At 35.0% G+C, this 12,607-nt stretch overlaps 1 protein-coding gene across 6 annotated transcripts in view; it reads left to right on the forward strand.

The window, feature by feature from the left end:
• Window positions 1-12,607, forward strand: part of LOC150103803 (exonuclease mut-7 homolog) — a 317,319-nt gene that overhangs the window by 104,473 nt on the left and 200,239 nt on the right. For all 6 annotated transcript variants that reach the window (XM_090396546.1, XM_090396545.1, XM_090396544.1 and 3 more), the window contains one exon: window positions 11,360-11,532. In XM_090396546.1, coding sequence (XP_090252672.1) covers window positions 11,360-11,532 — 173 coding nt within the window. The remainder of the gene's footprint in view (window positions 1-11,359; window positions 11,533-12,607) is intronic.

The raw sequence follows: 12,607 nt of genomic DNA on the forward strand, positions 1-12,607 counted from the left end.
TGACTTGAAGCAAAAGTGGCAAGAACAGTGGGAGAGCCATACAGATGACATCACAAAATTTTCTCTCAATGAATTACAAGAAAGTTTTGATGCTTGCTCACACCTCCCACGAAAATCCTGGACTCAGCTTAATAGAATACGAACTGGTCATGGTGTATGTGCAGACATGCTTTTTAAATGGGGTAAACGACCATCCCCGCATTGTGATTGTGGAGCTCAGAGACAAACTGTGAACCATATTGTGACTCAGTGTTATCTCAGAGCATATTCAGGAGACGAATTGGACTTTTTAAGTGCTACACCCGAAGCTATGAACTATCTGACCAATATGGATGTAACCTTTTAATTTTATTGGTTTTTAAAATGACTTTTGACTTTTAATTTTATATGTTATTAAAGTGTATTGTACTGCATGTTTTGATATTCATGCCATACGAATAAATTTATGTTCATCTACAAATTAAACAGCAGCAGCCTAAGCACAGAGCCTTACAACATAGCAACTTCCAGATTACCCTTCATTCCACTTCAAGCCCACTACAATTATCACTCATTAAAGTTATCCTACAGTCATTCACATTCTTTCTTTAATTCATCACAGCATCAGAACTCTTTAGGATTTCCTGTGGCTTGTTTGGCTGATTTCCTCTCATAAACTGATTATACATTCTTTTTTACCCTGTTGTGGTCACCCTTCCTCAGTGCTTTGTACTGCCCATGAGCTTACTAATTATCTTTCTCCTTATATACCCTGTTTTTTGCCATTCCTGTTTAATGATACTACTTATCCATTGAAATCCTGACCTGATTTACTCTCCTAACCTTGGGTATATAGTCTAATATTGTTTCCTTTAGACATCACTTGACCATTTCCCATGCACTGCTAATGTCCTTCCTTTTCAGATTTTTATACCATAGCACTGTTTTGCTCTGCCTCCTAAGCTTGTCCATAAATACCTGCCCTATAATTCTACACATATCTCTTAATTGAAAAGTCCACATGATTGGCACCTTCAAGTCAAGACTGCATAATCTCTCTTCCCATTTGAAGATAGTGTGGCTACCTTGTCTGTTGACAGATCTTCTAATGCTGTCACCATATTCAGCCTTCCCAAACTGAATTCTCCCCACCATCATATGCTGTTTCAAGTAATTATGTCTTAGTGGTGAAGAATATCCATTTCCTTCCTGCCATTAGGACCAACAAGAGGGGAAATGGATCATGGTGAATAAATTTTCCTCTTCAGCTATGGCAGACTAGCTAATGATGCTATCGAGAAAAACATATGCATCATAGTTTGAGGGTCCTAATAATTTCCGACACTTCTCTCTTTCATTGGCCCTGCCTGCCATGTGATCTTTCCTTCTTCCAATGTATGTTCCTGTAGTTGAAGGTTCTCCCTCATAATAATTACACAGCCTGCACTCATTGTGCTAATTGGTTAATGGATGTCATTTACATCTTCCCTTGCACTCCCCTTCATCGCCTGTATGAAACCACTTTCCCGCTAACTGGAGGCCTGAAGCAGCTTGAAAAAGTTTCATGTTTGGACTCTAGAGAAGCATTTCCAGACTGTTAAAAAAAATTAATTAAAAATACAGAAATATATAAAATTGATAAAAAAACAAAAATTAGAAAAAAATCCATCATCTGTATATAAATCCTTCCATTCAACGAATTCTGTCCAAAAGTCTGCAAACTGGGCACAGCATTTCTCCTGCACAATAACTCATCTGCCCTCATTAACTTGCCTCTGTCATACCCTGGCAGCAGGCTCACAGTCTTTACTCTCTTACTGTTCTTTTTTTTTTGCTTCTTCCAATAACTTTCATATCTTCTCCATACCATACTTTTTTTTTCCTTTCAAGTCATTTGTGCCTGCCAAAATAGTCATCTTTTTCATTTCTTTGAATCTTGATAACCTCACTACTACCATTAAATTTTGCACCAAAGAAACAAGATTTAGTCATAGAATCATAAATGACATTCTCCTTACTTTCTTTCCCTTGCCATACATTCCTTTCTTCTTACCTCACATCTCATCTCTTGTGCTATTCTTAGCAATACCACTCATCCAGTATTGCTGCAATCATTCAAGTTCACACATTGCACTCACTGTAAAGGACTTCACATGAGTGCACTGTTTCTTTCATAATATCCTCTTCACTTCCTTGTAGATGTTAATGCATCATCATCATCAAATTCCTGCCATGTACCCTCAAGGGGTGTACAGGATATGACAGTACTACATGAAAATATTACATCATTACTAACTTCCTATCTACAATTTTCCTCCAAATCAGTCTGTTACTTGTCAAGACTCTTATATTTCTATCGTCTAAGGCACTTTGTACCGTATCAATCCACCTATATCTAGGTCTTCCTCTGGGTCATTTTGCTGCCAACCTGGCAGAGAACACTTGTTTTGCTAATCTTTCTTCACCCATTCTGTTAAGTGACCATACCACCTGAGATTAGCTCTGCTGACGCATTCCTGGATGCTGACAATGTCAAGTTCTTTCCTATTATCCTCATTTTTAATATGATATTGCCATTGTTGCCATCTGTTCACGCCTCTAATCTTTCTCAGGACTCTCATATCTGCGGTCTCTAGTCTTTGGTCAAGTGTTTTACTTCTGACCCAGCTCTCAGATCCATAAGTTAAAACTGGTTTGAACACTGTCTTGTATACAACTAATTTAGTGTTCTGACTAATTTCTCTCTTATTTCATATGAATTTATTCAATTGACTTCCCACCATACCAGCTTTGCTGATTCTGTTGTCTATTTCTATATTTAAATTGCCATCTTCACTAAATATCGTGCATAAGTAGCTGAAATGTTTTACTTGTTCCACAGGGTCCCCGTTCACAACTCAGTTGACATTTTCAACAATTCTACCTATTTTCATTGTCTTTGTCTTTTTATTGCGAACCTTCATACCATATCTATTACAACTGTTATTCAATTTAGTCAGAGAATCTTGCAGACTTGTTGGGGTTTTATTTAGAAGTATAACATCATCCACATAAAGCAAAGAGCTGACATTAACATCTCTAATTTTGATATCATGTTTAATACCACTTTCCTTCATAATGTGATCCATATAGATAATGAATAACAGAGGGGATAATGTACATCCTTGTCTCACACCAGATTTAACATTAAACCATCTTCCTGTACTTCCTTCAGTTCTAACTGCTGACTTACAACTCAAATAAAGACTAAGTATTGCTTGAATAATGCCCCATTGACACCATATAACTGTAGGGTATTGAATAGCTTCTCTCTTGGCACCTTGTCATATGCCTTTTCCAAATCGACAAAACTTAAATACAGAACTCTGTTATGTTCCCATGCTTTCTCGACTATTTGTCGTAAAGTGAAGATCTGATCCTGATAGCCTCTATTTGGCCTGAATCCAGCTTTTCTTCCACAATTCTTCTCAAACTTTTCTCAAGTATACTTGCATAGATCTTGCCAGGAACAATCAGTAGGGAAATACTTCCGTAATTCTCACATGCAGTTTTATTTCCCTTTTTATATATGGGTACTATTAGAGCTCTACTCCAATCATCGGGAATTCATCTCTCTGTCCAGACTTTCTGAACTATGCAGTTCAGCCACTGTAAGACTTTTATACCACCATACTTCAGCATTTCTGGCCGAGTGTCATCTACTCCTGCTGCCTTTCCACATTTCAAGCCTCTGATGGCTTTTTCTACTTCAAGTATGGATATGTATTCCTTACTACATGCCTGGTCAGTTTTTTACCACTGTGCTGTCATCACTGCTTGTTTCATTTAGCAGTTTTTCAAAGTAATTACTCCATACTTCAAGGATTATATCAATTATTATATCACTGGGCGTTAACATCTTCCTCCTTGAAGATGTTAATGCCCAGTGATATAATAATTTAATAAGTTGCAAGTGGAAACGAATAAACAGAAATATCCATGAAGGATGCATAATCTCACTACTCTTATAGATTAAAAGTTATTTTCGACCAAATGAACTCTGGAAAAGACAGACTTTTAAATGAAAAAACCTTATAAACAATGGTTACCCAAGAAAATTGATCCACAACGACAGCCTGAAGAAATACATTATAATTCCACTATCACAATTCCATATACCGGGACAGTTTCCAATAAGATTGCTACACTCCTCAAGCCACATGGAATATGAGTGGCTTTTAAATCTTCAAAGACCATATGAAAAAAAAATTTTAAATCTTCAAAGACCAAATATGCCAGAGTCTACAATATCCCCTGTTCGTGCGGATTAAACTAGAGGTCAGACCTCTAGAAGTTTCGACATCAGAAAAAAGGAACACGTAGGAGACGTATACAATAACAGAGATGACAACTTGGGGTTAGCATTTCATTTCTCCAGGACAAACCATACCATAGAATGGGACAAAAGCTCCATGCCCTACTTAGAGGAGGATTTCTGCTCCCAAATCATAAAAGAAGCCATAACAGTGATCCGTTCTAAACATAACTTAAATAGAAACCAAGGATTAATTCTACCTGATATTTGGAAGACCCTTATAAGATCTTTAAACGTGCCAGAATTAAATCTTGCTGCTAATTACAGACTGTTCCTAGATAACAACAAGTGAGATCATACACGCTCTATGCATGTGATCTACCATTCTTCTGTTTTTTGTAAAAAATACAGTTGTATTCGGTTCTTCCTTCATTAATAGTTAGTGAACAGTTTTAGCATTTAAGTTGTTTTACATCTATTTTTACCCTGAAGAAGCCAAACAGCTAAGTTGGCGAAACTTGTCGGTATTTCTTACTTAATTTCAAATAAATTTGACCTATATAAACCCAATTGAAGTCTATCTCACCACTCTTTTTAGTGAAATAGTAAAGAAATGGAAGCAAAATATAAACCCAGCATTTAAACTAATTGTGGAACTATACGTAATACCTTGTTGTTTGCAGATAACCAAATAATCGTAGGAAAAAAGTGAAGATCAATTCCTGAGGTTAATATTTTGCTTGAACACACTTGCTTTGGAATGGAAATATCAACTGATAAAAGAAAATCATCACTTTCAAAAGTAAAATCATAATAGATAATAAAATTTTTGAACAAGTTAACTGCTTCGGATACCCTTAATGCTCTCTCTCATATATAAGAGAAGCTGATGTTGATACAAAATATCAAACTTCCTAAAGAAAAACAGGGTGATTATTATTTTATAGGTACCTCCATGGAGTCCATAGACTTATTACAGGGACCCAAACTATCCACACAATGTCATACCACTCCTTGAACCCATTAACAGAGAACGCATTAATAAGTGACTCTGGTACCTTATTCCATTCATTTAGAACTCTCCAGTCGAAAAAATTTAGTCCTCACATCTTTACCAACTGCAGTTTTACTCAACTTCCAGGGATGGCCTCTTGTCCTGTCCCCTTAGTTACGTATTGAAGCATTTTTCCTACATCAGTCCTATAAAAGCCTTTAAGTAACTTAAACATTTCTATCATATCCCCTCTTTTTCTCCTATCAACCAACTTCTGCAATTCATACACCCTCAATCTATTCTCAATGGGAATGTTCCACAGACTACTCATTTTGGTTGCTTGTCTCTGAATCTTCTCCACCACTTCCTTATTCCCAAGAAACCCAGAAGACCAGATCCGAGCATGGTAATCCAGATGTTACCATATCAATGCCTTATAAAAAAAGGAATAACAACTTTTTTATCTCTACTTGTTAATGTGTTCTTCTCTGTCTACCCATCCCTAAATCTCTATTTCCTGGAGTACAGTTCCCCCAATGTGGTACACAGCTTGTAATCTATTTATCTCACAATGCATAACTTTGCATTTCTCCACATTAAACTGATACTGTTATATTTTATCTATGGCATCCTATTTAAATCATCCTACAAATTCTCCACTTTCCTTGATATACTGTTACTCTACCTAATTTTGTATCATCAGCAAGCAACTGAATATTTTCTTTCAGGTTATTTCCTATTACCATTTATGTGCAAAATAAACAATAATGGTCCTAGCACTGAATTTTTTGGCACACCACTAGTCACCAGCTTTCGCCTGGTTCCTGCTCTTCTGTATACCACTTTTTGATATCTCTCCAGCAACCACTCTCTTATCCACATAACCATCCCCATTCTATTTTGCATAACTGTGTTATGCAAATTATTTATTCTAATTTGCATAACACAGTTCTGTGTGGTATTCGGTCAAATGCCTTTGCAAAATCCAGCAGAATCATCACGTAGCTATTTCCTTTATCACTCAGCTATCATTCTACTTTAAAAAAGTTCTTAAATTACTAAGGCATGACCTATCCTTCACAAAGCCATGTTGCCCCTCATAGAGCATCATATTCTAATCCACCCATTCTTGAATTATCTTTTTAATGAATTTTTCCAGTACTTTTACCACCACTATTGAGATACCTATAATTTGCTGCTGCAGTCTTAGACCTTCCTAACCTAAGGGTTAAAAGAAGGGCCTGCATACTGTTGAGTTGTGCAGTTTAGATTTATATATAAATCTAAACTGCACATAATTCAGAAATATAGTGCTGTTCCACTACTCATTTTAACATAATATAGTCTTCCTCCTTTCATATCAGGATGCCATTGTACTTTAGATCTTGTTGTGGAAGTTGATCATCACACTTCAAATAGGAGAGGCTCCAATTAAATGTGGTAGGAATAAACTAAAACCAAATTCTAAGAGTTCAATTTGATTGAGAACTCAGTCATACCTGGGAAATGGGTAAGAGTATGGTTAAGAAAAATGTGAGATCAGGTTCTTTTCATGGCATGTGGGTGAGTGTTTGGAACCAGCAAATGTTGTTAGTGTAGCTTTACTGAAGGTTTTCAGAGAAAGTCACTTGATAAATGCCCTCACTCAAGAAGTCCTTATCATCTTATAGGAGCACCTGCGTAATAATAATAATAATAACTGCAGACTTGTAATCATGTGAATCAACAATACACATTGCTGTTCTCATTATTCTGTCTAGTATTATTAGATATGTTCATGTAAAGGCCAAAATGTGTGGGAAAGTACATTATCTCTGATTAATTTTTCTTTGTTATTCTAAGATTACAGTATGATTCCTTTCTTCAGTGGTTTTCATGTTTTTATTGTTTTAGAACAAAACTAATTATTTGGCATTATAACTATTGTACATAGCCTGTATCAGTTAAGAGTACCTGAGGATTGATATCATAAATGTCTGGGGAAAAAAGTTTTGTAGAAAAACTAGGAAGGATATCAAAATAGTAATGATATAGAATATTTTGAAACGTTCCTGGCATCACCTAAAAAGAAGATGGCAGCCTGATCCATTTGCGAGTTGTAATGTGTACACATATTTCTGAAAAAAGTAAATGAGAAAACTCATGTTAAATAACTTAATCTTTAATAGTAAAATTTGAAAATTTGTCAAAGGCATCTTTCAGTACAAATTTCCTAATTTTAAAATAATGCAATTTTTTAATTTTATATTTTATAATTAGGAAATTGTTGACTGTTTTGTTACCTTATAGAATCTGTTAATTGTATATTATGCTGTTCAATTTATGTATTGAAAAATGCCTTTGACACATTGGAAAAAATTTTACCATTGAAGGCTCTAGTTTTCCATTTCTTTTATTTTTAATATTATGCCTGCATATGTTATTCCAGTTTTAAAACAGATGTAGGTATATTTCCCAACTAGCACTGTGATGAATGTGCTGAAGAAACAGCATTATTCTGCTGCTTCATAAAATGGCCATAGCTACAAACAAGATTCATAGAAAGACTTGTATCGATCCAGTGAATTGTAATTGTCACCTGGGGCAGAAGAAAGTGACCAAATGAGTCAAATGCCAAGTCATGCAAATTTCTTTCTTTGTTGTGCAAGATCTATGGAATTTCTTCCCCATTACCAGATCATGAATCAAGCATCATCAAAACTATTCTCTAATGCTTTTCAGATACAGTATGTCATAAACAGCCTCATGTATAGTTTTCTGGCACCTGGCTTCTATACTATGTCACATAGTCCTGAATGTCCATTAATTCTATGCTAAGCACACTATCCATGTGGTTCCCTACTCACCTCATTTACCAGATTTAGCATCTTGTGCTGTTTTCCTTCCCAAACTGAAATGCACCCTGAAGGGGAAATAGTTTTAAGACATGGCAGATATACAGTACAAGCTATTCCCAGATAGGTTAACCAGAGATGCAATGAACAATGGAAGAGAGTTGCTGGAATCTCTGCACTTAATCAAGTGATCATACATTCAAAGAGGTAATTCAAAGTATAACTTTGGTGCACTTTAATTTTCCTATTAAAAAAGTTCTGTTCTTGATATTTTTGATCAAATACCGTATTAATTTTTTATATGACGCCTACTCACAAAAGATTGTAAACTTATAATACATTTTAATGTGTATAGGTATTTTTAGTTTATATATTTATATATATTTTGTTATTTATTTTTTACATAATCTGGAAACCCTGCTTTAAAGATGTGGAACTTTGTTAAACATTTCAGACTTCAAAATAATGCAGCAGCAGTCTCAAACACATTCACCTCCCACCTAAATGCAATCAAACATCCATGCTCATGGTAGAATTCAGACTTGGAGCCAAATGGTTAGAAATTGCACCTGCTAATTATTCATTGAACCAGGCAAATAGTTAAAGCCTTGTTAAAAATTGCAGAAAAGAGAGGGGAGAAACCCTTGTTTTATTATGCTTCCTGAAGTCACACACCATGGCAGAAATTTAGAAAATATTTTGAAAGAAAAAAGAAAAAAAAAACATGGCAAATGAAATTAAAAAGGCAATCAAGGAAAAGATGTGATCTTAGAGAATGCACAGAAAAATGTAAGAAAGCAAAGCAGTGTGTAAAAGTAGCTAAAAAAAAAAAAAGCAAAGTCATGGGAAGATTTTGGTTAGAACATAGAAAATAAATATCAGGAAGGTTGCAAAATATTCTGAAGGATATTGAAAAAGCTTAGAAATGGAGGAAAGAGTACTGTAATAGCAATCAGAGGTGATAAAGGTGACATGAAAACTGAAAAAAGTATTCTAGATGTCTGGAGTAATTACTTTGAAAGGTTGCTAAATGAAACAAGCAGTGACAGTGATGGTAGAAACCCTCAACAGGAATGCAATCAGTGATACATATCAATGCTTGAAGTGGAAAAAGCCATTAGGCACTTAAAATGTTGAAAGGCAGCTGGAGTAGATGATATTCAACCAGAAATGTTCAAATATAAGGTATAAAAATTTTACAGTGGCTACACTGAATAATTCAGAAGGCCTTGTCACAGGGTCGAATTCTGGATGATTGGAGTAGAGCTCTCATAGTATCTATAAAAACGGGAAATAAAACTGAATGTGAGAATTAAGAGGAATTTCCCTACTGAGTGTTCCTAGTAAGTTTTATGCATGCATACTCGAGAAACAGCCAAGAAAAGAAAGGAAATTTTGGGAAAGAACTTGATGGATTCAGGCAGAATAGAGGTTATCAGGATCAGATTTTTACTTTAAAACAAATAGTGGAGAAATCATGAAGATATAACAAGGATATCTGTATTTGTTTCATAGCTCCTGTAAAAGGCATATTACAAGGTGCTAAGAGAAAAGCTGTTAGAAAACATACTGTTATATGGTGTGAATGGGACAATTATATCAAGCAGTACTTAGACTGAATTTGAGTTAAGTCAGCAGTTAAAATTGAAGGAGGTACATGAAGATGGTGTGATGTTAAATCAGGTATGAGACAGCGATGTACAAAGGATAGTGGCATTAAGCCTGATATCAAAGTTGGAGATGTTCATCTCAGCTTGTTACTTTATGCAGATGTTGTTATATACTTTTAAATAAATCCAGTACAAGTCTGCAAGATTCTCTGACTAAATTGAATAACTTGTGATAAATTTGGTATGAAATCAACAATAAAAAGACAAAGACAGTGAAAATAGGCAAAAACATTGAATACGTTGACTGCATTCTAAATGGAGAACTTATAGAAGTAAAACATTTCAGCTATTTAGACAGAATTTTTAGTTAAGATGGCAAATTAAATTAGAAAATAGACTGCAGAATTAGCAAAGCTGGAATGGTAGGAAGTAAATTGAATAAATTCATATAGAATAAGAGAGAAATTAGTCAAAATAACACTAAACTAGAGGCATACTGCTGTTCAAACCAGTTTTCACTTATGGATCTGAGAGCTGGGTTAGAAATAAAAACACTTTATCTGAATCCAGTTACCGCAGATATGAGAGTTCTGAGAAAATTTAGGGAAGTGAATGAATGGCATCAGTGGTAGTATCATATTAAAAATGGGGATATTAAGAAAGATCTCAACATTGTTAGCAGAGCTAATCTCAGGTGGTATAGACACTTAAGCAGAATGGGAGAGGAAAATGTTTGCCATGATTTCAGGAAAGAGACTCAGTGGAAGACCAAGATGTAGGTGGATTGATACAGTAAAAAGTGCCTTAGAAAAGCGAAATATAAAATCTGATAATATAGGAATCATGACAGATAGCAGATTAATTTGGAGTAAAATTGTCGATAGGAAGTTAATGTAACTTGTTCGTGCAGTACTGTCGTAATATCTTGTACAACCACTAATGGTACATCAGTGGTTGTACAAGATATAATGACAGTACTGCACGAACTATAACGACAGTACTGCAGTTGTACAAGATATAATTTGATGATGAAGATGAGGCAAAACATGCTTTTGAATTTACCTGAGTGCATTCTGTTGCTTTTTTTATAATTTGTGGAGCAGACCTGGTTGGCTGAGTGAATAGTATCTCTGCTGTCCATTCCACAGACCGTTGGTTAAAATTCCACTGTGGCATGGATGTTTGTGAGGTGGAAAGAGATGTTTTACCATAGTGGGGGGGGGGGGCTGGGAATTGTATTACTGCATATTGGTACCATATTTTGATGGGGTGATCATTCTTTAATGAAATGTACTATTCTGCTTCTGTCATTGTAGCAAGTAAAAACACAGCTGCTTATTTGCACTCCAACAGAATATATACTAAGATAATATTTTTAAGGGTATTTAGTTATACTTGGAAAACCATTATTTTACACATGGGAAAAATTAGGTTTCTGCGAGTTGATAAAAATGAAACTAGTAAATTATAGTAGTGAGATTGGAGAGGGGGGGGGGAATCCTGCATAAAGTTTCTTCTTTAGTGAAATGCTAGTAAATTTAAGAAGCACTTGACTTTTTTCCTCTTTGATATGAATTCAAAATGATATTTGATAATTTTACAGTGCACAAATAAAACTAAAAATAAATAAAAAATAACTTCATTTCAGAATGTGGTGGACAAAAATCCAGAACTGCAAAGAGAATTGGCTTTAGAATTACTTAATTATAACGAATATGAAGAAGCATTAAGGTGGTTAAGGCACTATAATATACCTATGGATGAATGGCCACAAATATTAATTGAGAATGAAGCAAAGGAGAAAACTGAACAGTCATTTAGGTAGGTTGATTGAAATAAATATCATAAACACAAACTAATTCTACGCTTATCACTCAGTAAAAATTATCGAAAAAATATTATAAACTTTATTAATTAATGAATCTCAGACCACTTGGTGGGTGGAAAGTTTGAGATTTAAATTTTGATCTGACTGGAGAAACTTTTTAGTTACTACATATCAAATGGAATTCATGGAGGTTCTCATCCTGCATAATAAAATGATCCTTTTTAGATCAGAAGAAATTATAAACTATGTAGACTGATGTGTTATACCTTAAGTTGCTTGTTCATTGATCCATAAGCTGAATCAGGAGTTTTTTAGATAAGCAGTATTTCTGTTATTCAGATAGACAGAATATAACTGCTTCTGATAATTACATAGCAGCATACTGGATTGTTGTACAGTTTTTAAAAAGTGCGTGTGTTGCTAACAAATTTTGAGTATTGTGTTGTCTTTGTGTGCATGCAAGTGTTAGTTGTACTCCTTGAAGATGTCTCACTGATTGACAGGAAATATTGAAAGCATTAAAATTAATTTTTAATCCTTTCTTAGTGTTATCAGTACTCCATTAAGGATCCTCCATGTCCTCCCAGCACTTAAGTCTTAACATGTAGATATATATATATATATATACAGTAAAACTCCATTTTTACGTTCCCGCAATTTGCGTTTTCCTGCCTATTGTTTTCCCACCATTAACAACTGGATGTGGACGTTATTTCCCGTGATTTGCATTTTTTTCTCAGGTGTCAATACTGATTTTCGAATCGATTTCTGTGGAAATCTGCGCATTTCTATTCCCAGGTGGCGTTGCTTTCGGCTGTAGTTTCATTTCCGCCATCACAGTGACTTGCAGCAGTAATGTAGTGATGAGTGATACCGTGATTTTTCAATCTGAGTATGAATGGATATTGCAGAATTTCTGCTACGTAATTCAGCGTGTGCAAGCTGCTTTCAAGTTGCGGTGGTGGATTATCCATGTTAGTAACATGGAGAAAAAAGACAGAAAATATATTTTGTTAAAAGAAAAGATGGCAATTCGGCGACGTGTAGATTGGCATGCTGGAACACGTG

The sequence above is a fragment of the Typopeltis vanoorti genome, chromosome 8, assembly GCF_054136105.1.
Source record: "Typopeltis vanoorti isolate ZY-2024b chromosome 8, IOZ_Tvanoo_1.0, whole genome shotgun sequence".
Taxonomy (NCBI): Eukaryota; Metazoa; Arthropoda; class Arachnida; order Uropygi; family Thelyphonidae; genus Typopeltis; species Typopeltis vanoorti.